Below are 26,364 nucleotides of genomic sequence, written 5' to 3'. Positions count from 1 at the left end.
TCTATTGTCTTAATCCCCTCCAAACAAGAAAAACATTGTCCATTGTCTTATCTGAAAATGATCGAAGTCTCACCAATGTCGGGTATTGTCCCTCCATTCATTAATGCTTGCCATCCTCCATTATTAATTACTCAAATCTCCTACTTACGTAAATAATACAATCAAAGCAAACAAAATAACCATTATATATGACAAAGTGATACAGTGCTACATAGTAAAGCATGTTTGGCATCATCTTAAGCACCAAGGCTATTGAATTAATGATTGCCACTTGCTAGCTATCAAATAATGCAGAACGTTTATCTCTTAATTAAAAAGCCCTATAATGAAACTTTCATATTTAAAATATGTAGTGCCTTTTCTCATTCCAAAGTCCTAATCAAGGGTCACTATGCTAATACGTACCTGTATATGTAAGTGTGACTTTGAATTAATTAAGAGAGAGCACGATAAATGAAAATAACTAATCTTTATTTTTATCATTTTTTTTTAAATACCAGCTAAATTTTCATTAAAAAAATATTTTATACTTGATAATAGATTTTTTCGTTACTGACAATTAAATTAGTGGTATTATATTTTTTTGTTTAATTGGACTTTTAACATTTTTTTATTGTGTGTGATTTTATTTCTCTAATTTTATATTTTTTTATATATTTAATCTTTATAGTATCTTACTTATCAAAATTAAGTTTATCAATCAAAATTCTGTCCAATAATTAATATATACAATAATGTATACAGAGGTATCAAGTGACATTGATTTGAATGAGTTGATGATATATATATATAATATTATGTAAATAAAAATATTTAATTTAACATATTATTTAGTTCAATAAAAAAGAGGAATGAAAGAGATTTCAGTAAAAGAGAAAAATATTTTATTTGATTCACAGGAAATGAGAATACAAAAGAATAAATAAATTTATTATTATATATTTAAAATAACTAAATATATTTATTAAATTAAAAAAATAGTCCAATCAATGAAAAAATTTGAATAAGAAAAGATTTTAATCTCTTCTCCTCTAAAATTTTAAACTGAATAAAAATATTTTATAAAACTAATTTTCTTTTTTTTTTTTCTGTTCTATTATTCTCTAATCAAACACCTTGAATAAAATAATTTGAAAAGTTGATAATATTAATTTCAATTAAGGAATATATATATATATATATATATATATATATAATCATAAGGATCATTAATTAATAGTTTTATGGAGCATTATTTAAAATTTAAACATTACTACAAAATTCTCTTTCCAAATAATTTGATTAAAAAATTAATTATAAATTTTAGTGAATAAAAGAGATAGAACAAAAATATATTTTTTTCAATTATAGTATACTTTACAAACTTTCAAAATTCTTCATATTTAATTGATATAACATTTTATAACTTAAAGAATAATCTTAATTAATTAACGATGTCAGGAACGAAATGAATGTGCTGTAACGACTTCAAACTATTCATAGTTTATAAGTAATGTGAACGATCGATTTCTCCTTATTTTGCTAATGGCACTGAACACTTGCCAAAATTATCCAAAGTTATCAAAAGAAATAAAATATATAAAATGTATGAGTATGATTTAGGATGATTAAAAAAAGGAGCTGAAAAGAAACAGCACATGGTGTAATATATTTATTTTTTTATTGTTTTTCGTCATCATAATTTTAGTTAATAAAAAAGAGAGAAAGAAAATGTTTGCTTTGTTGTACACCATATAGTATAACTTTACAAAGTCTCAAAATTCTTCATATTCAATCAATACAATATTTTTATAGCTTAAATAATAATCTCAATTAACGACGTAAAAAATGAAATGAAGGGTGCAACAACTTCTCATTGTTTTGTAACTGCCGTCGATCGCTTGCAAAATATTCTTATATAAAAAGGAAACACCACAAATACTTACTAAATGACTATATAATGGGCTAAAAATAACAAAATTATCATTAAAAATAGAGGAAAAATAGACAAGCAAGAGTTGACAAGTGTCCTCATACAAACTGAGATTTAATATAGATAGATAGACATAAAATACTTAAGATTACATCTTCTTATTTCTCATACTTAATGTGATTTTATTATTTGAATAATTACTCAAATTAGATAGTTATTATCTCCACAAGGGCCCCTGATTACCGAAGACGTTGATGGGTACAAGACAACAAAAATTTACGTAATTAGAAAATGTTTGAGGGGAAATTTTTGATATTTGAAGTCCAAAAACAATGTATGTGGTTGGTGGGAGTATACATTTATATTGGTATGTGAAGAGATTGACAAGGTCAGGTAATATGCTTCAGACTGCAAAGGGTATATAAACAGTAAAACACACTAAAATGGGTAGCAATTGTGAGAGATGAGATGACCCTGCATCAATTTAGAACGCTTGAATGTATTATTAATTTTGTCAGTATTTTCCGGCACAATTTAATGAATCAGATAAAGATTATAGACAACATTTCCTCAATCAAGTTTCAGTTAGATATTGATAGTTTGACACGAATCACTGATGTTATTATCAATCTTGTGGTAAATTAAAGAGGTGGGTGCATTTCTTAACTAGCCGGTATTTTGTTACTTAATAACGTAAATTAAATTGCAAGGAATTTGTTCACTTATGGAAAATTGGTGAGATTAAGAAGTCAAAGAGTCTGCAGCTGGAGTTTGATTATCTACTGCTCTAAAAGTATTATTTAAAAGTGTGCTCATATGGATTTTTCCTCTTTTTTTATGTTCTTTCTTAGACATGGGATTGTAAGTAAATAATGGAAGTACTGGAATTGGAGTGGCTTTTTATTTGTGTTCTTCATATGTTCTTCCTCTTTAAGGTGAGTTTATTGTCATTTTAAAGTGTTTAATATCACTCTTTTAAATTATTTTTCTTTTAAATATTTTTTATTTTGTTAATAAAATTACTAATGGTAATAATATTAAATAAAATAACAAACAATAATCATTATATAAAAATGATAATAATAGCTCCTATTTTTCTACCACAAAATAAGATGAAAAGATAAATCCATTAATAAATTGTTTAAATAAATAAAAAAAGGTACATATAACAGTGTATTCTCTTTTATTTAATTAAAAGATAACATTAAAAACAAATTTGAAAAAATTTTCCAATTTTTAAACTTTTATTTTTTCTATTTTTACCTCATTTTCTCTCCTCTCTACCAAAAGTACTAATTTAGCTCTAAATTTTCAGAAAGAAAAGCTACATATGGAAGAGTTGGAGAACAGTATTTAATACAATGTATAGGAAGTAGTTGACAAATAAAAGAAAAACTGAAATGGCCCAAATACACGTAGGGTGACATTCATGAATGTCATGGATTTCTATTTTTCTTGTTTAAGCCTTTCCCCAAAAGCACATACCCGTCTTTTCAAGGCCAGACAGCAGAAGACATTGATGTTAACCTTCGTAGACCATTTCTTTTATATGTATAAACTACCACTATGATACTGAATATCTTCCCACAACTACAACAAGCTAGGTGTTGCTAATATGGGTCTATATAAGGGTCCGAAATGACATGTATATTGTATATTCAGATCAATAACTTGTTATACACCACACAAGAGTGAACTATTTAATATGGTTGTTGTACATAACAAGCGTTTTATACTTGTGGTTTTCATACTCCTATGCTTCATCTCTATCCAAGTTAGAGGTATATATTTTGTTATGTAGATCATAGTCTTGCATTGGATTCAAAAGACTCTCAGGTTGTTTCACTTTATATTGTATGAAATTTAATTGTTATTTTTAATCTTAACACATGTTGTTTGTGTATATGCAGCACGAACACACAGAGAAAAAAGCAATATAGCCACTAGCACTAAGGATGCTAGTTCAGCTAATCATAAGGAAACAGTACACGATCACGTGTTATTCAAGCCAAAAGATGCAGATAATTCGGGTGAAGTGTTCTCAATGGATTACACTCCAGCCAGAAGGAAGCCACCGATTCACAATTGAATTGATTGCAATTTTGTGCTACAATTTATTTTATACTAGCAAATTTACAACTTGTAATTATCTAGAATACCCGATAAGAAAATCACAGTCTTTCCTACACGAAAGAATAGGGAAAATACTGTATATTAAAGATGACAGGATAAAATATGCATCTGTACACGTGTGCGAGATCACTAAGCAAATTTTAGAAAAGTGATACTTGCATAAATTTACAAACACATACTCCATTTGCAACCTACTGTATAACATCCTAGTTATAAAGTAACTTTTAAAATTATTCAAACTGTGTGTACATATCTCACCAAATTTACCCAAATATCTTTTTTTTATAAAATTATTTGTCTTCTGTTCCTGTCATGATTTTATTTAAGAAATAACAAAACAAATTGAACTGTACCTCCTCATATGAAAATCATCCACTTCTCAAGGAGTGATACAAATTACGCAAGCTTAAAAGTAAAATATTTTCCATGCAAGAAGTGTTTCCTCCACTTCTTATGGCAAGCACAAAATTATTTAACATTTTTGGGTTTTTTCGCTGAATTAGAAAAATATGGATTTCTTATAAAAGTGTGAAAACTCCCCGTTCAAATTACTGAAGTGCCTATTAATAGAAACATGAATGTCTCTAAAAACGTATGCGTATTATGTGAAGAATTTTATGTTAAAAATACATATTTTATTTGTATGATACCCTTGTTGGTTTGTAAGGAGATTATTATGGTAAAACCAGTTATGATAAAAAAAAAATTGGTAATAAAGTTGATTTTCCAAAAAGATCATTGATTTAACATTACAAATTAGATTTTGACCAAATTTTACTTATTAAGATTTTTAGAATTGATTTTACTCTTAAAAAAATATTTGTTTAGAAGTTAAAAATGTAGCTTCCGCAAATTGAGAATTTTATGCTAAATTTTATTACAAACTTTCATTGAAGATAAAATTTTTCAACAAAAATCACTTCATTTTAAACGCACTTTTAATTGAAATTAAAATTTCCTAAGTAAGATAATTTAAATCAAGTTTGCAAACATTTAAACCCCCCCCTCCCCTCAAACACACACTAAATGATATTAATAGTGGAAGAAAATTCTGACTTGTGCACGTAAGAATAATGTTACTCAAGTCCCTCACTATTAACCTAATCCTAGTGGCTTAGATTATGTTTTATTTGATTCCAAAAAGACCAACTTTTACAAGAATAATATTTCTCACTGCAAGCCTAAATATGATGCTAAGAATTCCTAATATTTTGCAAATGCATTTCCAATGCTCAAGTTCGGATTCACATAAAAAAAAGAGAATGAGTAAATAAAAGACTATATATCTGAGTCCTTTATTTATAATAAGGTAATTGCAGGGGAGACAATCTATCTAGGATTTGACTTTTTTACTCATTTCTTCTCATTTATAGGCAGCGTTTGGTTACCGTTCCTGGACACTAGAGACAGAGACAATAAAGACAGAGATACTAGTGTTTCTTTTTTTACAAATTTACCCTCTGTGTCGAGCTGAGACACTAGTGTCTCTTTTTTTTGGAAGTACATTAGTGTCCTTCGAATTTGTATCCCCTATGTCCTTTGTGTCTTTGTCTCTCTAGCGAGACACTAACCAAATATGATACGCATACCTCCATGTCTTTGTCCCGCAACCAAACGCTAGCATAGGAAGATCATATTCAGACAAGAGACCTATAAGAAACATGCTGCCGTCTTAACGAGACCCAGATTAATTATGTGAATTGACGGACCAGGTAGGCACATCCAAGATCCAAACCCATAATGTTTACATACCCAAATAGACCACACAAGATTAACTGAAATTTAATATATCACCAATATATATATATATATATATATATCGGCCATTATTCATAAATGAAATTGTAGTCTAAAATATTTTTTGACATCATAAAACTGTAAAATCTTTTTTTATTTAATTACTAAATGTAATACTGAAATTGAATGGCGCAATCAACTTATATATATATCGGCCATTAATCATAAATGAAATTGTAGTCTAAAACATTTTTTGACATAATAAAACTGTAAAATCTTTTTTTATTTAATTACTAAATGTAATACTGAAATTGAATGGCGCAATCAACTCCATCACAGGCAACATAGTTCATAACTTTCTTTATCCACTAGCATGTTAGTGCCCTTAACTTGAAATCTATAATTTTACAGTGTTTCAGATATAATACTTAAGTACGCTTTATTCTACTAAGTTCTAATCAATGCCTTGAAAATTCATAACTCCCAAAATTTCGATGAAGGCTGACACGCAGTTATACGATAAGAGTTTTGCTCACTAATGTCCTTAAAATTCTAGATAAAAATTCAATAAATAATTATTTTTATTAAAAATTATGTAAGAATACAAAATTACAGGATATTTGTATTGTTATATCTTTTAATGAAAAATATTACTTTTAATTTCTTAATGTGGTAGTAAGCATTTTCCATAAAATAATTGGTCAAAGGGGTAATTTATCGCAGGCATTTCTAGGGAACGGTAAGGACAACGAACATTCAGCAGACAGCAATAATCCCAGCACTGAAAACCACATTCCCTACGCATGGCTCCCGGTCAACCACCCTTTCAAGTTTTAACATAAGCTTAAGCTTTCCGCTGCAACTGTAGCGGTTGGGACAATCACTTTTTAGGGATACTTTAAAGAGCTTTTGATGGGTATAACTACAACAAGGGGACAAGTGAATAACCATTCTGAGTACACAAAAAGAACCGAATAACCATTCCTGGTGATTGTTTATACCTTCATTGTAATTACCCTTCTCAAAAGCTCAAACGTGGCTGTTCTTTTTTCAGTGTACTGAACCTTGTCTAGCATTTTGGAACGGCTTCCACATGTTCTTATACCGCTTCTGGTCTAAGAATGCCACACCATGGACTTTCGAAGTCTCGTGACTCTGAACATGTCAACCAATGCACTTCTTGAAACAAGAATTTCCAAGGATTTTTTTCAGTTCTCTGGAATTCTCTCATAGAAAAGTAAGCTGGCCTCACTGGAAAGAACATCTTCCTCTGAAGCAGCCTGCACTTGAGAATCTGAAACACAAAACCAGTGCATTGGAGTTTGATTGGAGTAATCATCAGAGCCAGCTTCTGAGGGCTCCACTCTCTCACATCTGTAAACAGTGTAATGCCCGCTTCCAGCTCTTCCAAAGTGTTCCACAACAGAAACAAGTTGATACAAACAGGTTTCTTGAGAAACTAAATTACAAGAACCATCCACCTATATAAAGCAAAACATAGATAGAAGTTAAAACGAACTTCCACTACCAGTCACTATCATATTACCCTCCTTCCATTTTTAAAATTATTCCAGAAAAAAAAAATTCATTTCATGTTCAACAAGCACTGCAACAAGTGTTGGGCATAGCCGCAAAGGAGAGTAGAAAGGATACATTAAAGGTCCAATGAACTCACTTTATATAGTAGCATTATCCTCCTAATTAATTAGTAGAATGCTTTGGGTTTGATTTTAGCACAATCTGATGAAAAACACTGGCTTGCCATGAAAATTCTTGTTTACAATCATGGCATGAGATAAATTACCTAGAGAGGAAATAAAATTATAGTTCATACTTGACAAGTAAAGTCACAGACAGATTGATATATGAAGCCTATGAGGATATAGGATTTATAACTTCACTATAAACTAAATGCATCACTATAAACCAACCTTGTCAGTGCATTGCATATGTGTGTCTAAGTGAATGCTTTTGGAAGAGCCAGAGCAGGGAAATACAGCTTCACTACGAAGTGTCTGTCCACTTGTAGAGGAGTCTAATCCACTGTCAATTAGATCATCTGAATACATCTGTTCCTTTGATGCTCCATAAATGCTACTGGATTTCAAACTTCTCATCTCAGATTGCAGAATATAATGATTTGGCAAAGTGTTTCTTTTGTTATACTTCAGATTTAATGGGAAACTCTGTACGTCTACCTCCTGTATCTTTAGTCCCAGCCTAGTTGTCGTGAATGACAACACATCCAAAATCAATGGAAAAGAAATATGGCCCTGCATCACCATCATCATGACAAAAAAAATCTTCTGTGAAATTCAATGAATACTCATATACTGCTCTGGGGAACTTTTGTTTGGGAGGGGACTTCAAAAAAAATATAGACAGATCCAATATGTCAGAGATTCAAGTACCTGCAGTTTGACTAGCTCTCCAAAATAATTCATATGAACTCTTTTCAATTGGATGCATAAAATCTGCATCCAGATAATCATGTTTCAGTATTTGAGACATTGAAATGCAAAAGAACAGATTCTTGAGAAAATTAGAGATGCCAAATCAGAATGTGTGTGTGCATACCCTTGGACACCGAGCAATACTTAGCTGCTTCAAAGTATGTGAAAACCTATTTGACCAGGGTAGTTTCTCAAGATTATTCATTTTTCGACAATCACAGATTTCATGGTCAGAACATCTCCTTAGCTTTTCAAGTTCTACCTGAGCAACAACAGCACAAAAATCACATAGCACCATAAATAACAATCAATTGCTAGATTCAGCAACCAACGTCTATGCATATCTAAGCTGCCCTTATCCATCTCAAAATAAATAAAAGATTCACTCAGGGACAACCTCACTTCCTTCCATTACAGAGAGATACTTGATTGCAGCATTATGCCAACAGTGGCTGCAGTGATAATTTTCAACATGTTCAGCAGCAATGAACTGTTTCAGGCAATCCACCAGTGTACAACCAACTCTCTGTAACATGTCACATGTAACAATCAGGATGCCACGGAGGCATACAGCACTTCAATTGTCAAAGCAATATCATTGAAACTAAAGTATAAGCGACAAGAATTCTTTAAACTTACTATGGTCATGGTGGAACTATCACTAAGCAGAGGTGAAAGAGGCAAACAATCAAAATGTTCAAAATTAATTGAGATCTGCAGTGAACAAACATTTAGTTGAAAAATAATAACAGTACATGGCTTGTACAAAGAAACATTATCACACTTAAAACTGAAAATATCTAAAGAGGAATGCTATATACCAAAGTAAATGTTTATGTACAGTTAACTGTAATCAACAACTAAATATCCAACACCAGCCTATCATGATCAAAGAAAAGCAATTAACATCAACACACAGACCACAGACCTGGACCAACCAAAAATTACACTATCAGGTAATTAGTATTTTGGATTGCATGTTTGGAGTAATTAAGTGACTTTAGCATTTCAGAACCTGCAGGCAACAATAAGTCCAGCAAACTACTGGGCTAAGTCAGCTAACATCGTGGCCTCAAAATTTATCCTTTACAGCATTTCCATTTAGCATTCACTGTCTCAACATGTTAATGCTAAAATGCCAGAAAATCAAAAGTCATACATAGGTAGAACCAAATTTGAGTTTTTTCTTAGATGCATAATTGTTAAGTGATAGTTTTCAATGAATGCAGTCCAATATTAGAAATAAGGACCATGCAGCATATGTGCAATTACTGGGAAAAGTTTATTACATTCCAAAGAGAAAAGCCTTGTGTACCTGGGATGAACAGCTTTGACAGGTTAGGCAGCTGCTAAGAATCCCATCAAAAGGTCCAAGGAAGAGCTGCTGCCATCTCTCCTGCTCACTCAGCCATTCCCTATGTATTGGAGTAAGAATTCTATTATTAGAAGCAAAAATGTCTGCTAAAGAACTCATCTTTGGAGCATAACAACCTCCAAATTCTTCTCTCAAAGAGCATAACAGATGAAGAAACGCTTCAGCAGCATCCTACAAGACAAAAACTAAACAAGAATGAGAGTGAGACAGAGAACAAAAGCATGATTCAGTTACTAAATCAAGAGGATTATACCTGCTGGCTAGTCAGATTAAAGTTTGGAATGTAATTGGACATGGCAATCATCACTTTTTGTGGACTCAGTATAACCGTTTCTGCACTAACTGAACTCAGCTCTGCACATACAGAACACTAAACTCACCAGTGCAGCAGTGCTTAATAAATTTCATAATTTGTTTTAGGGTATTTTTGGTAGTAGGGTTTTGGAAGAAAAGTGTAGGAAGGGCAAATTTTTCATCTATAATTTCATACAAATGAAATAAATAAAATGATAGATTATCATAAACTTAGTGTCTCAACCTTTCATTTTTATTATAAACATTATATTTATCTCTTAATCTGAAAAAAAATTAAATTGTCCTCTCTTCCGTTCCACTTGAAAATTTTACTCGCAAGCATGCCCTTAATGAACCCCGACAGATCGACTAATAACCATAATTTTCATTAAGCACAACTCCTAAAGGGAACTCCATTGCATCAAGTAATTCAAAATGCTAATTGCAAAACGAAACACAAACAGACTCAATAAAGCGCCAGAACCTTCCACTAAAGCAGCCAAAGAAATTGCAAGGGGCATGTTTTCATCCACCTCCTTAGTCCCGCACTCTCCAATCACGCTGCAAAGAAAACTCTTAAAGCAAGAACAGCTAGCGAGAGCCTGCAACGATTTCAACTCACCGCATGTAACAGAGAAATAACAATAACGATTCTGTCCAACAAAAAAAGCATAGAAATCCATAGCGAAACCTTACCTGCAAAACGACGTTGAGGAAACAGTTGTTGTGTAGGTTTTGTAAACCGGGAACCAACAGCGATTTCTGGAAGCTATTGTCTCTACCAAAGGACCATGACAAGGTAAACGGAATCGCCATTTTGGAATCTCTGAGTGCGAATATGGCACCAACTATGCCAACGAGGCCACCAACTGTTACGCCAATCCAATTCATAGCGTTCTCGTTCAACCTCATTTCAAATTCGTATAGCGCGAGTTTATAAATGAGGGGTTGTTTGAGGAACCAAACACTTGTTGAAGTGAGAAGTTAAATAACAGTTCCAACGCTGCTCGGTTTCCGTGGTGTTGTTGCTCCTCCGACTTTATGGATATTTCGGACTCGGAGGTAGAAAGATTCTTCTGAACTCGTTTTTCATTTTCTCGAAATGAAAAAGAAAATGGAAAAGGGTTTGTTGTTTGTGGAACCCTTCAAGTTTCAGTTGCTTCTACTGCTGCTTGGGGGAGAGAGACGGGACCTATAGAATATGAAATTAGCCTTCTTTTTTATTGTTATTAAATGTTCTTAAATTATAAATCTTATCAATCTTATTTTCAATTGTACAACAAAATTAATTTAATTTATGAACCAGACTTTAATTTTTTGCTTTGCAGATAATTTATTTAATCCATGAGTTTTTTAAATAATACTTTTTTATATAAATTACTAACAAAACATTAAATTAAAAGGTAACTTTAAAAAATGGAGATTAAATTTTTTTTATAACTTGATAAGTTAAAATGAAATATTTTACTTCCAATTGTGAATTATTTTTTAAATGTGAAATAAATTTCATTTATTTATGTTTTGGGTCAAATTAAATTTGAATGGTTCAGTTATGAGGCTTGAGACGTTTATGGGTTTTTTTTTTTTTTTTTATGGGTTCTTGTTGCTTCTCTAGCCTAATGTTTAAGCATTGCTCGTTCTTATTTTTTGATCCAGATGCATATGATCATTTTTCACACTTTCTTTTGTTTCCATGGGCCTTGTTGGGTTTGTGATAGGGTGATCCTCTTTATTTTGGAGCATGGTATATTAATTTAATATTTTCATATTGTTTTAAAATAGAATTAGTCTTAAATCCTTTTAAACTTTGAGACACTCAGTCTCTAATCTTTAACTTAAGAAAAGGATTAATTAATGTAAAAAATTATAGAATTATAAAAAAAAAACTTACATATTGTCTCTATTGTTCTATTATAATTTAAAATGATTTATAAAATAAGTACAATAACATATTAATTTTTAATGTTTGAAATTGTCAATTAATTTCATTTCTATTACCGCTCGACAATTAAAGGCATAACATAATAAATATCATTTAAACGTGCTATATAAAATATAATGATGACGTATTATCGAGACATAATTAACTTTCTTTTCAATTAGGTAAATTTTTGTGATCTATTTTCATAGTTAATTATTTTTCACTTGAGCTATAAACGTGTCACATTTCACTGTTAAATACACAAAAACAACTCAATTTTGCCTCGCTAAATCTACCCTATTAGCTTAAATTTGTCTTGCATAAGACCGTAAATGGAGAGGATTGTTTTGCAGTATTTATTGACATGCTTTATATAGATTATCTTACTAGTCAACTTCCAACTCCCCCAATGGCGCGTTGTTTTGTTTTTTTAAGGTATGCACATTTTTCACAATTTTCTTCTGAAAATATTTATTTATTAATAGACACATTTTCTTGTCATGGTTATATACACATCATTTTTTTATAAACAAAAAATAAAGTTTTGTAGTTTGGTCCAGAAGCCTTGCTGCTTATGAAACTAACGAAGCCCGATTGGGCAAGGCTGCTAAGATTGTTGGGCCTAGGTGGGCTTGTGGTATAAAAGTAGCGTCCATTGTTTTCTTCACCCTCTTTTCTATTCACTTTCACTTTTCCTTCCATTTTCAATTTTCAATAATTGACGACTCCTTCGGAGATCTCTCTCTCGCCCACAACCCAACCATGGTACCCTCCTTCATGCTGTTTGCCCCTTCACTCTATTCATTCATCGATCGAACTCATTCCAGATCTCTATGATTTCTTGCTGCATGCGTTTTCTACTATTTTTTTCCGTCACTTCCGCTACCAGTTTTGCATAATAATTGTTTTTTTTTTTTTTCCCTTTCTCTTCACTCTGCTAATAACATCTGCCATAGGGTTTTTTATTTTTATTTTCTCTGAACTGAAATTCAGCGATTCCGATCATTGGAACTAACGGTTCTTCTGAAATATTGCGTAGGCGAATACGGGGAATTTAGACGCGGCGATAGAGCAATTGCTGAACGTAGAGAAGCAGATGAGACTCGCCGGTGACGTCGCCGGTACCAGGAAGGCCGTCACTGACATTTTGCAACTCTGCTTCGAAGCGCGAGCCTGGAAAATCCTCAATGACCAGATTGTCGTTTTGTCCAAACGACGTGGACAGCTTAAACAAGTACTCACTGAACATAATTATGTTTGTTTATTTATTATGCGGAGAAACCTAATAGGTTACGTGAATCGCTCTGTGCAAAGATGTTTAGGGTTTTAGTTCACTTAAAAAAAATGGTGGTTGTTTGTTCATTTAGAATGGAAATTGTTTAGTGTTTGCTTACAAACGATTTGTAAATCAGGGTGAGAGTATAGGTCTTTTTTATTTTCATTGATTTTGACTTCACTGTTTTCAATCAGAATTGTTACTTGCCTATCATGTAGAGTTATATGTGAGTTGGATATCTAAGGAACACATGTGTTGCTCTTCAATGGCAGGAGTTTAGTCGAGATGTTGTATAGTTGTTTTTGTCAATGGTACATGGAATGTGGTGTTGTATGTTATTAACGAGTCTATTGGAATATTGGATGCTCACAGGCTGTAACAGCTATGGTCCAGCAGGCTATGCAATACATCGATGAGACACCAGATGTTGAAACTCGTATAGAACTCATAAAAACGCTGAACAGTGTATCTGCAGGGAAGGTGAGAATGTGGAGTTTGAACTTACTGTTTCCAATTTAAAGAAGTATAGCATTGTCCATCTTATTAGAAGCATGATTTATGTTTATGTGTTGCATCATTTGTTAGATATATGTGGAAATCGAGAGAGCTCGATTGATCAAGAAACTTGCAAAGATCAAGGAAGAACAAGGGCTTATAGCTGAAGCTGCTGATTTGATGCAAGAAATTGCGGTCAGTGGGAATGTCTCATTTCAATCGTTTATTGATATCTTTGGCTTTTGGATGTAACTAATTTGTTTTCAGTTTATTTATGGCTAATGTCAACAGGTGGAAACTTTTGGTGCCATGGCAAAAACTGAGAAAATTGCGTTCATTCTCGAACAAGTATGAGTCGTTCTTCTCTTTGTTTATGGTATGCCATTAATTTTTTGTGTTACAATTGAGTTGCTCATTTGAGAATCTTCTACACCAAATTGTGTAGGTTCGTTTGTGCCTAGACCGTCAAGATTATGTTCGTGCACAGATACTGTCAAGAAAAATTAGTCCAAGAGTATTTGATGCTGATACATCTAAGGAAAAGAAAAAGCCTAAGGAAGGTGATAATGTTGTTGAAGAGCCTCCTGCAGATATACCTTCTTTGCTGGAGTTGAAGGAGATCTATTATGAACTAATGATTCGGTAATTGAATCTGAACTGTCTATTGTCTGTTTATTTTTTTTTTCTCTATCTTGAAATAGTTTCTAACATAATAGTCGATCCTGGATAACGAAGGGGAGTGACCCACACCAAAAATGCTAATAGTAGGATAGCGTATAGCAGGATGATTGCTATTCTGAAGTTTTAAATCTACCTAATATAAATTAAGTTGCACATATATATGCTGAAAAATATAAAATTGATACACAAATTAAAGACATGCATAATTAATGATCAAAAGTAAAAGTTTGAAGGCGTAACACATGTTTGAATGTTAATAACAACATAATAAAGAAACCAGAGGTATCTCCCTGTGACTGATTGGGGGAGCAGTCATTGCTTTTGTATTAGGCCTTTAAATTTGGAACATAACAGAGAAGGAAATCCATAATAAACAGCGAAGGTAAGTAGAAAACAGAGTGTTCAGTCATTGGAAAAAGATTGGGTTACATTGGAAAATTCGCCGAAGATGAAGAAGACAACTGGAAATAAAAATGACTAGAAATGTCTGGGTCAAGTCAAAACATATCGCCAAAGAAGATGACAAGAAGTTGGTCGGAAAATGGTGCTTTCGATGATGCACCAGAGAAGCAAGAGGAAGCGAAAGCATGTCGCACAAGAAAAACAGAAAGGGAGGAAATGTTAAGGCTCGACCAGGGAGAAGATACCATAAATGTAAAAAAGGGGTGAAATCCCAAGATTACCCCTCTTAAAAATTGTCCAACATTTAGAAAGAAAGGGTAAAGTGGGATTTGACCTAGGAAATGAAAAAGCCGCTGCGATGGCCACGATTTTTGGCGCAGCGGCCTCTACATTGAAACTCAACACGACAGGATATCAGCACCCTGTCACTCCACTTTGCACCTCCACGATAGCAGCCACTATGACCACTATTAACTACTATGATTTATAATATTGAGGCTTAGCTTTATATGTTTGGTGTCTCTTTCCTGTTGTTTGACATAAATCCACATCAATTAATTGCTGAAAATTATCCTGGCATTTGGGCTTTTCCGTTTTGGTAGCATTTGGGAATATGCTTTTGTTGTCAACCTAAATTATGAAAATAAAAAAAATGTTGTGAGTGGTTCCAATATGTGCATTTGAGATGCCTAATAATAAGGCATAATTCTAATTAAATCAGTCTTGTTACTAAATATTGAGCCGTAAATGGAAGACAGTGGATGTGGAGTACTTTCAGTCAGTTTTAGTTTGCCTAATAGTAAGACATGGTTCTAATTAAAATCAGTCTTGTTACTAAATATCAAGCTGTAAATGGGAGAGTGGATATAGAATACTTTACTTTAAATGGGTATTAGTTTGCAATGCATTTATGATTAGGTAGACTTGGAGATCATTAAAATTTCAATTGCTGGTTTGTTTACATTTCTATATTGTGTTTTATGACGGGATCCATCTTCATAACCTTTTTTGGTGCATGGTTTTCCTCTGAAAATTTAGAGATAAAATCTGGAGTGTTTGTGGATACAGGCTTGTGATTTGTAAATATTTGTCTGAGTTTCAAATCCTTTCCTACCATTGTCAAGTTTAAAATATGGGGCAGGTTGCAAGGAATTTCTTTATGAGTACTTTAGTCTCAGACTCTCAGCATTGATTGCATAGCTTTTTGACCAAATGAGGGAGGTAGATGTGTTGAATCTCCCGTAAGCTAGCTGGACACCTTATGACAGTGATATTAAATAAATGCACTTTACTTAAGCTTAAAAACTAGAAAAAAAGAGTTTGTGATATCATCATAAATAAGGACATAAAAGCATACTTGTTATATTTTATTTCCTATTTTCAAACATTTTTATAGGAAACAAACAATCGAATCTTGATTTTGCAATTTTCTACAGAAATCCTTAAAAATAGGGGGAAAATGGAAAAAAAATTGTTTTTTTGTAGTTTTTTGTGAAAACAGTATGAAAATGTAAAATGTTTTTCCGAAGGAATCAAGGCCTACTTTTTCTTTTGTTGTTTATAGCAATGGAGCAGCCTGCAGCTGTTATTCCCAACTTGTACCAGTGTGTTTTCATGTAGCAGCAGGGGTCACAGCTGTAAATTGCGGCTGCTGTTCTTGTGGAATGCTTAACCTACCTTTCAGGGTACTTTTGGGACTTAAGTCTTCATTTGAAATGAAGGGTTTAGGCCACAAAATTCATTGTTTCTGTAAAGAACAAACCTGAAAAACCATAGTTATCAATAGCAGGTGATAATGGTGCGTGGGGAAGTGGAACAGCCTTTGCCTGTCTCAGATCTTGTGGGTTTTTTATGTTGTTGTTGTGCCACTGTAGAGAAATAAGTTGATTTCTTCTTGCCCTATAAATGATACTGTTATGAGATTTTTTATGTTGCTGTTGTGCTCACTCTATTTGACACTACCTTTCTTTTCTCATCTCTGTTCTGCTTTTTCTGTTGTGCAACTTTCTTTGGTGGCTTTTCCTGTGATATCCATCTCCCATCTTTGTATTCTGCAGTTCTGCACTACTATCTCTGTTCTGTTATCTGTTGATTAGATTGGGGAAACATTTGGAATGTTTTCAAAAGACTTAATATATTTTGTTTCCTTCACATTTGTTGTTATTTACTTGGATAATTTGCACAAGGGTCCTCTGATTTTTTTGTTGATAATTATGCATATACTATGAATTATGAATTTGAGGGCATTATATATGTAATTATGTACATATGTATATCTTATGTAGACAAAATTTAGGTATTGTTAATGTTGTTTACTAATCACAATTTGAGTTTTAACTCAGTAATTTGCAATAATATTAAATGTGAACCTTTTACTTAAATGAAATTCTAATTTTAATTGATAAACAACACTAGTAGCACCTACCAATCAACACTTAAGTTTTGTCCATTTTTATATCTCTGTAAAGGATGTTAAAATAGCAAACATCTGGCGAAAGTGTTTTTGGGCTCAGTTTTGCTATGCACTGTTATCCATGATAGATAAATACGTGGACAACAACACTGCAACCATTTCCTGTGAACTTTCTACTCTGTTTCTGGTCAATACAAGTTGTTTCTACCATATCCACTTCTCTGGAATAATTTCCAGTGTTGTTTCCAACTTTCCAGCACCCCCATCTCTGTTCTTCCCATTTTGTTCTGCTCTCTTTGTGATGCATCTCTCTGTTCTCCTTTAGAGGCTTAAAGTTATTTGATTTCTTAACTTCTGTTGTTATTAACATGTTTTGGCTTCAAATTTATGGGTTTGGATTATTAGTTATGAATGACTTTTTGAGTATTTATTATTATTATAGACTGTTAATGTGTTGTATAAATTTTTTAACAGTTTTGTTAACATCAATCCTTAGAACTGATTTTAAGTTTTTTAAAGTAACAAGTTTTTATTGGAATATAAACATTACACTTTTTTATTCTCGATGTAATAAATAATTTCTTTTCCAATAAAGTTTACCACTTTTAATTGCATTAATTCAGTTCATGGGACTTTTGTTTGTGTTGACATTTTTCATTATTTACTATGTATAACAACTTCAAAATAGTGTCAATCCTGCAACCCATCCTTGTGATTTTGGGGTTGGCTGCTCTGCACCACTATAGGGAACTCATAACTGGCTATTTTTAGCTTATTAACATATTTGGATAGGATTATCTTTTGGGAAGTGGGATTTTTTAAGGAGAAAACCCTTTTTAAAAATTCTTGTGTGTTTGGTAAAATAATCAAAGTTGAAAAAAGCTTTTCTTATCATAAGCAGAATTTTAAAGCTTATGGTTATAAGTTATTTTCTAGTTAACTTTTGCTTTTCCTTTTTGTTTCCAAAAATTGATTATTTCAAATATAAAACCAACTACTGCATCTGCAAATAACATTTTTTTATTGTACTTCAAAAAATGATTTTTAGACAATCCAACTGAAATAAATTATCTTACTTTCACTTATCACATGATATATCCAAACAAAAAGTATTTTATAGTTTGCTGTAAGAATTCTTTTTTAAATATGATATTAAAAAAACATCTATTTTTCAAAAAGAAAAATGCTCAAACAAACGAGCCCTAAATATAGTAATAAGGAGATATTTTACCCTGGGTAGTTTATTTGAAACTTTACGAATGGAATTGTGATTAATCTTAACTATTTTTTGCCACTGTGAGAAGCATAATTTTCCTCTCAGAACCAAATTAAATGATTGTAACTAGCTATTTTAGTTCCCATTAAATTTGTCCAATTCTCTGACAGTCATTCTCAATTTTTATCAAATTTTTTTTTCAATCAAATCAAATTTCCATTGCTTTCTTTTTTAACTGATTCACCCCATTTCTTACAATCTTGAAGTCAAGCATTTTGTTGTGCATTTATTTAGTTCAAATATTCTGACTTGGTGGAAACTTTGTGTGCTGCTTAGAGTTGTATGAATCAAGATTATTAAAATCAAGTGAACTAGCAGACATTAGATATATAAAATGAGTTTAAAGTAAATGGCATGCAAGGTTACAGTTATCCTTCCTGACATTAAGATTCCTTGTTTTTTGCACTTTAACTTTTATTTTAAGAATGACAAATATGTCACCTGTAAATGTGTTCTACTGCAAAGGTGACTCTTTTTTTGTTAAAACCTTTTGATTCCATATAGAAGATTCATAACTATTATTGAGAATGCTTTATTTATTAATTGTCATTCAGTCAGTCATGCTGTTATTAAGTTGAGTTCTAGACCTAGTTCATTTCTGTATTCGAAAATTATTTTATATTGCGTTTATGTGCTTGGGGAATGGCTTGTAAAATGTGACTATGATAATGCGTATGGAAATTTTCATAGTTGATTTTATTGTACCCAGTAAATTGCCCACTGCTTACTTAATTTGGTGCAATGGTTCTGTATCACTTTCAGTAATCTGGAATGATATAGATGACTGTTTGTTTATTTACCTTCATGCTACATAATTTTCAACTACTTATCTGTGTCAATTCTTACTGCTGGTCTTAATATCTTGATTGTCTGATGTTGGTTTCTGTTTATGTTTTAAGGTATTATTCCCATAATAATGATTATCTTGAAATTTGCCGTTGCTACAAGGCAATATATGAGATTCCATCTGTCAAAGAAAACCCTGCCAAGTGGATTCCAGTAATCTATCCTATTTCTCTTTTTGCTTTCTCTGCTACAGTGAGATTACGTTGTTATATAATAATATGCTTTTCTGAATATCATCTTTACATGTAGATCCTGAGGAAAATATGTTGGTACTTGGTTCTATCCCCACATGATCCAATGCAGTCAAGCCTTCTCAATTCCACCTTGGAGGATAAGAATCTATCTGAGATTCCAAACTTCAAGTATGTCATCCTAATTTTTATCCCCACATCTTCTTGGTTGTGTTCAAATATTTTATTTAGGATCTCCTTGTGATGTTGTGTATCTGTTACTGGTGTGCCTAGGCTACTTTTGAAACAGCTGGTCACCATGGAAGTTATCCAATGGACAGCTCTTTGGGATACATATAAGAACGTGTTTGAGAATGAGAAGACTTCTGGGAAATCTTTAGGTGAAAAAGCAGCAGAAGATCTGAGGCAAAGAATAATTGAACATGTAAATAACTGATGCCAATATATTTCTTTCTTATCATCCCTTCCATTTAGTTGGTTGGTATCACAAGATATGCACTGTTTCACCCTTCTTATGTGAGCATTAATATGGAGTATCTTTGTTACCTTTCAGAATATTCTCGTTGTGTCAAAATACTACGCAAGAATTACATTGAAGAGACTTGCGGAGCTTTTGTGTCTCAGTGTGCAGGTTTGTAATGCTAGTTCAAGTTGTGTGCTTTTTTAAGCCTGTTAGTGCGTTACTGTGGTAACATTTTTAAATGGTGCGTGGGCAGACTTCCTAGTCTGTCACTGGATTTTGGTGTTTCAAAGAAAAACCTATGATTTAGGGGTTTGGTGGGTTCTGTTTATTTTGGTGTGCTGCTGTAGTTCACTTGCCACCTCAAGTGGTTTACTTTTCTTTTTATTGTTTATTGTGGAGCTGCATGTTAATATGGATGTTGTAACTGAACTTATTTCATTTTCTTCTTAAAATGTTATTTTTTTTTTAGTGCGATGATCCTAAGTACTTCTTTTTACATAAATCAGGAAGCTGAGAAGCATCTCTCAGATATGGTTGTTTCTAAGGCGCTGGTGGCAAAGATTGATCGGCCAATGGGAATAGTCTGTTTCCAAATAGCAAAGGATAGCAATGATATTCTTAACTCATGGGCAGCAAACTTGGAGAAACTGCTTGATCTTGTGGAGAAGAGTTGTCATCAAATACACAAGGAAACCATGGTTCATAAAGCTGCTTTGAAGGTTTAATGTCGGTCCATATCTGCAGTTACAGTCATAGGTAAAGCTTGCCTCTCAAATTTTCTTATTACCATTGTTTTAAGAGAGAATTGGAGACAAGGGAACTGAAGTCTGGTTTATGGAAAACGGTAAAATTATGTGTGTTTACATCTGTATTTTCTATTTTATCATAATGCTTGTTTCTGGCAATTGCAAGGGCATCTCAATATTGATGTGATTGTACTGAAATTTCCTTTTCAGGATTGTTCTTTTGAAATGTTACCGACTGAGTTGGTGAGGAATTGCATTAAACGATGATCCTTTTTTCATTTTATATTGTCATTCATGCGTTCAGGGTAGAGCTGGATATATGCATCTTAGAACTGGAAGTAGCATTGTTGTATACTACTGGTACATACCTTACCACTGATTTATGACAGGGTCCTAAACGATCTTGATTGTAGCAGTGGCTAGAAATTGAGTGCTTACTCATTTATATTCTTTTGGCTGGTTGAATTTTCTATTGTACCTTTTATTCGCTATTTCATTTTCTTGTGCAATTGGACGTGTCATGTTATTTTCCTTCCATGTTAATTTGCGAGGTGCATGCAATCATCTATTATTTTAGTACATAAAGTTGGAGTCTCTCAAGGCCACGTCAGATGGAGCTTTGAGGGAAAAGAAGGAGAGGCAAATTTTTAAGTTAACATTTTCCTTATTTGAGATTTTCTTTTAATGAGATATTATGTATCTAGAACATCACTTTATTTTTATAGACATCTTATGATTTAATCGGTTTAGAAACGAAAAATTATCCTCCGATTTCCCTACCAAACTCGCCAATCTATAAGTACCCAAAGCAACTTCGAACCTTGTAGTGATCTTTTTAGTTTGTGGGCTTGATGGTCGTCGCGAGACGATTGGTTATATGACGTTGAGAACTCGGGGGGTTTTACCATCGTGCATTGACTCTAGTAGTGAATGACGACGATTCGAGTGCTGCAGGGGGTTAAAGATGATTATTGAAATAGATCTGGTGTAATTATTTTATGGAAAAGGATTTGTTAAATTAAGTATTTAGTGTATATAAAAATTATACAATTTGGATTTAGTATTAACAAATTTTTTTGTTAAAATATAATTTTTACTTTTTACGAATTATTATTTTTAGCACTTTTAACTAATTAATGTGTAGCAAGCAAAAGTTAATACTTTATAGTATCTTAATATATTGTTTCTGGGAAAAAAGGATTATATTCTTAAGATCAAATTGTGTAATTTTTATAGTGATTAAATAATTAATTAAATTAAAAGGATCTAGATAAATTTTATGGGTAAAAACCATAATTACTCCGTTATTTGAGACAAACGTAAAACGATGAAAGTATATTTAAGTCGTTCGGTTGTTAGTCTTGAACACAGCAATTTCTATTGCTTCAAAAATCGTAACTTTTGCTTGCACAACATCGTCTTTTCCCTGGCGTTTAGCACGTCATTGAGTTAATATTTAATTGTAATCGTGTGGTGTAAGTTTGCCTTCAATTCCTCGCTTGAAGTAAACTTCAAAGCAATAAATTGAAATTACTTTGCTAAGACGCAAGTCATCTTTAAATTGAAAGTCTCTTGGACCTCACTTCAATGTATCATCATTTGTTTCTTCTCTAGAAACTTTTATGAAAAGTATGATAGTGTGTTTTTCTATGTGGTTGTTAAATAAACAACTTTTCGGCGAATCTAGCCTTTCTCCATTCAGGCTGTCAATTTTCCTTGTTATAAAGTCTAACTAAACTAAATGTTGCTTACATAGCAGGGCAATGTCAAGATATTTTTTATTATTAACTAAAATTTATTATAAAATTAAAAAATATTAATTTAAAAATAAGAAATAGTACAGTTCACATTTTTTGTTATAATTTTTAATGAATTTTAGTCATTAAAAAAATATTACAAAAATACGTTAAAAATTATATTGCTATCGTTGCTCATGTTAAGATATAAAATGATATTCAACATCTGAACGTTTCTGTCAAATTATTGGACCGCTATAACACGCCTGGAGCTTCTGCGGGGTACGTCACGACACAGTGTATTTTCAAAGTGGGGCTCAACCTTTATTTATTTATTTTCGGGTGGTTCATACTTCATAAGGCGGCACAACATTTTTAAACAATTGTTTACGTTGTTCACCATCAAGAGTTTAAATGAAAACCTCTAACCAACCAACCAAACTATACTGAACATTGAACAAGCCGAGAAAACATGAACAAGAACACCTCCCAAAATCATTTGTTTATGAAATGGCTTTTGTAACATTTAGTATCTTTGAAATTAATTTTATTTGTGACAATTGATTTTAAAAATCTAAAAAATATTCAATCCTTCAATGTTACCGTTTAAATCTACTTTTCACACCTCAAGTGTGATCTTGGAAAAAAACGTATATATCGTTTAGCGTAGGAAACGTCAAACCCTCTTTAATTTAGTAGGAAAATCAACCTTGGGTTTCAAACTTTATTTTGGTCTCTTTAAGATAAAAGCAACGATTTCTTACTTTTACATTAAATAAAATCATGTATAAACGACTAAAATATCTTAATGTTGTAATGCTAATTTAACAAGATCAAATATGAAGCATATTCTTATTAGCATAGTAATTATATATTTAAAAGTAATTTTTGTCAATATCATTTAAATAACATTCATTGTCTCACATTACTTTTCAAATATATTTTTCAAACATAAATCTATCTACTGAAATTCACTTTTAGGTCATATTCATTTAAAAAAATATCAGTGAAGATTAGTTCAAGTGGTATATACTTGATCTCCTGGAATAAGATTTTGAGTTCAAACATTATGTATGGAAAAAAATCTTAAAAAATCAACTATACGTTACTATGGATGTTTTTAACTCAAATAAGATTATCTCTAGTAAAAATATAAAAATTCATTTAAAATCAGTTGACAAAGCAAAATCCATTCTAATACTAAACTATTGAAATGTGATATGCATAATTCCCTCTTGTCGAGGAAACCTATAGTTTAAATAAATAAATATTTAAAATAAATTTACAAATTGTAATCCAGACTAGTACTAATTTGTTGCAGCGTGCTGTGATCGCAAAATATAAGTAGTTCAGAAGCAATTTCTTGCAGTCAATTAGCAACCTCAATAAAATAGGAATGTAGAATAATTGAATGCGTTTAGTTAAATTCTTTGGTAAAAGATTTGATTACGAAGCTACTACGAATAAATTTTTAAAAATGATTATATTGTATGCTTAATTATTTTTTTAAATGTGATTCATAAACTTTTTAAAAATATATTTATTATTTTCATTTCAAAAAACTTCATCCCATCATTTCAACTACTAAAGACATGACAGTTGAATAAAATTAATTCTGTCAAAAGTAATTTTAAATTATTAAATATAATTAAGAGTTGCGTTCAAATTAATCTTAATTATGAATTACATTAAAATGTGTAATTTTCATTGATTGATTTTCCAATACTAAAATCAACTAACAGTTTATCACATACACTTTTAAAATTAAATAGTAAAACTCTTTAAAAAATTATTCTCGAATATAAATTAATTTTTTAACCATAATGCTTTCACAATTCTCCAAAATTTAAACGAGAAAATTTCAAATTCAATTTAGAAAAAAATTATCTTATCAGATTTACAGAAAATGAACGAGAGGGGTTTAAAAAAATAAAAAAGCATAATAATTCAATTTCAACTAACATCATCATAAAAAAATAATGAAAAGATTGACAAACTAGTCGTACAAGTGCAAATCATCCAGAGGGAGAAGAGCTATAACCAGAAGAAGACCATGCAGGTAACTGTGTAGGATAAACAGAAGGTGCCTGCGGAGAAGTCATGGTTGAAGAAGAAGAATATGAAGCTGATGAAGACGATGAAGATTGAAGATGGGAAGCCACAGTAGATGGCATAGTTATCTGATCATATAGGCTCATGGGAACATGCATAGAATATTCATAAAAGTTGTTTGAGCCACGTGAACCCTGAGAAGTGTGAAGAGGTTCAGTGTGAACTATTGGATCAGTGTTAGATGGAATGGACAAAAGGGTACTCCTAGAATTGGAAATGGTGAAATGGGTTGGTTGTGGATTGAGTTGAGGTTGTCTTAGCCTAACATTTTCAGGGAAGTTAAGTTTTGCTTTGTTGCCTCTGAAACGCAATGAAGCTTGATCATATGCTCTAGCTGCTGCTTCAGCTGTATCAAATGTTCCTAACCACACTCTTGTTGCTTTGAACGGGTCTCTTATCTCTGCAGCCCACTTCCCCCATGGCCTCTGTCGCACTCCTCTGTATTTTCTACTTGGTTGCACTTCCTCTCTCATGTTCTCTGTTCTGTATTCATACATTGTATTTTCCATTTGGCTTGTTTCTGTTGTTGTTTTTGCTGTTATTGTGCTGGTCTTGTTGCTTGAACTTTCTGCTCCTGGATTGCATAAAATTAAATTAAACTTAAAAAAAAAAAAAGTTTTTGTTTCCACTTCTCAGTTTAAAATTCACTAATACAGAACAAGAGTAAAAGAAATAGGTTCCTTGGCTAAATTTTCTTGTATTACTTCAAATATTATAAAATTAAAGAAACATGAGTGTGGATTATATTTGTTTACCATAAAATTAATATTATATTAAGATGTCTGTACTGTTTAAGATCCTACCTAACCTTGATTTTTGTTTGTTCTTTATAAGTTCATGCTTATTTTCTAGCTACGTCAAAAAATTAGCAGCCACACGTATTAAAATAACACTTCATTTTCATTCCCTAATGATTCACATTAAAAAATTCAGATTACTTACTTGTGGGAATAGAAGGGGATGCATCACTTGCTCTTCTTCTCTTGAGAGCAGAGCTGCCACCATTAGATGAAGGAGGAGAAGATTGTGTAGTTGAAACAGAAGGCAAGTTTGGTGTCACAGAAGCACCACCACCACCACCTTCACCAATTGAACTATGGTCCATATTCTGATGAAGAACCGTGCCATGTTCCTCTCCACGTACAACATGGGTCAAAGCCGAGATCATGGCTGACATCTCCATCTCTCTATTCAGACCTTGAAACATCATTGGCATTGACAACGTGTGATAGTTCTCTTCATCAAAGTCAACCTCGTTTTCCTTTTCTCTATGATTCGCCACCTTTGACATACACATATAATTCAACCCACCATGGCCCTAACTTCAGCACTTGTTAGCTGCATGCAGACCCTTCAAAACCCACTTTAATAAACACCCAAGAATGAACCTTTTTCACACACGCACGATGGAAGAGTTCAAAATGATTATAGCCGCCATGAATAGTCGTCGCTGTTCGACTTAAGAACTTGAACACGAACTATCTGAAAATAAATGCAACAGTAATAAATGTATAACCACTTAGAAATATTTGACTACTTAGTTCTCTTTGCATGCCCTTCTATAACATGTTTCACAAAACTATGATCCCAACGTTGATGTAGCAAACATAGCATGGATCTAAAGGATTGATTAATAATACTGATGGGTCAAAAGTGCTGAAGTGTGAATGCTGAAATTCGGTGGCGTTTGTGTGGAGAGAACCAACTTGACCTTTTCGATCAAGTCGGTGCTAAGAAAAAGGTCAGAACAGTTAGGAGCCGACATCAAAATACTGTATTTTAATATGTTTTATACATGGAATCGAACTTATATATTTTAATTATTAGCTAAATTAAATTAATAACCGACTTGAATTGAAAATCCCACACGGATAAGTATGTTTGGTCACGTTATTCTCTGTA

General features: G+C 32.2%; 4 protein-coding genes across 5 annotated transcripts; 2 read left to right on the top strand and 2 right to left on the bottom strand.

Annotated features, from left to right (window-relative positions):
* Positions 1–3,519: 3,519 nt before the first annotated feature.
* Positions 3,520–4,307, top strand: LOC113873525. Its single transcript, XM_027511680.1, has 2 exons — positions 3,520–3,693; positions 3,823–4,307. The coding sequence occupies exons 1-2, from the start codon at positions 3,618–3,620 to the stop codon at positions 3,999–4,001; spliced, it is 255 nt and encodes an 84-aa protein (XP_027367481.1). The 5' UTR covers positions 3,520–3,617; the 3' UTR covers positions 4,002–4,307.
* A 2,141-nt stretch (positions 4,308–6,448) lies between these two features.
* Positions 6,449–25,877, bottom strand: LOC113871148 (ubiquitin carboxyl-terminal hydrolase 27). Its single transcript, XM_027507983.1, is given in 12 exon segments — positions 6,449–7,263; positions 7,714–8,055; positions 8,194–8,256; positions 8,360–8,497; positions 8,633–8,797; positions 8,799–8,810; positions 8,875–8,949; positions 9,551–9,781; positions 9,864–9,964; positions 10,389–10,506; positions 10,601–11,066; positions 25,868–25,877. Coding segments are annotated over 11 exon segments (1,734 nt in total). The 5' UTR covers positions 10,817–11,066; positions 25,868–25,877; the 3' UTR covers positions 6,449–6,990.
* Positions 12,510–21,345, top strand: LOC113871149 (26S proteasome non-ATPase regulatory subunit 12 homolog A). Of its 2 annotated transcripts, none has more exons than XM_027507986.1 (12): positions 12,510–12,590; positions 12,865–13,059; positions 13,474–13,581; positions 13,687–13,791; positions 13,888–13,944; positions 14,042–14,238; positions 19,268–19,367; positions 19,464–19,576; positions 19,679–19,829; positions 19,959–20,036; positions 20,375–20,624; positions 20,825–21,345. In XM_027507986.1, the coding sequence occupies exons 1-11, from the start codon at positions 12,588–12,590 to the stop codon at positions 20,591–20,593; spliced, it is 1,326 nt and encodes a 441-aa protein (XP_027363787.1). In that variant the 5' UTR covers positions 12,510–12,587; the 3' UTR covers positions 20,594–20,624; positions 20,825–21,345. The 2 variants fall into 2 exon arrangements, with proteins under 2 accessions (XP_027363787.1, XP_027363786.1); XM_027507985.1 differs by having other exon boundaries at positions 12,515–12,590; positions 20,780–21,343.
* On the bottom strand, positions 24,254–26,065 carry LOC113871150 (ethylene-responsive transcription factor RAP2-6-like). The gene is made up of 2 exons (XM_027507987.1): positions 25,405–26,065; positions 24,254–25,036 (listed from the first exon to the last, which is right to left on the bottom strand). The coding sequence occupies exons 1-2, from the start codon at positions 25,757–25,759 to the stop codon at positions 24,366–24,368; spliced, it is 1,026 nt and encodes a 341-aa protein (XP_027363788.1). The 5' UTR covers positions 25,760–26,065; the 3' UTR covers positions 24,254–24,365.
* Positions 26,066–26,364: the final 299 nt, after the last annotated feature.

This window comes from Abrus precatorius, unplaced genomic scaffold (genome assembly GCF_003935025.1).
Source record: "Abrus precatorius isolate BTA unplaced genomic scaffold, Abrus_2018 Scaffold7, whole genome shotgun sequence".
In the NCBI taxonomy this organism is placed as follows: domain Eukaryota; kingdom Viridiplantae; phylum Streptophyta; class Magnoliopsida; order Fabales; family Fabaceae; genus Abrus; species Abrus precatorius.
This window is presented reverse-complemented; position numbering and strand designations above follow the sequence as displayed.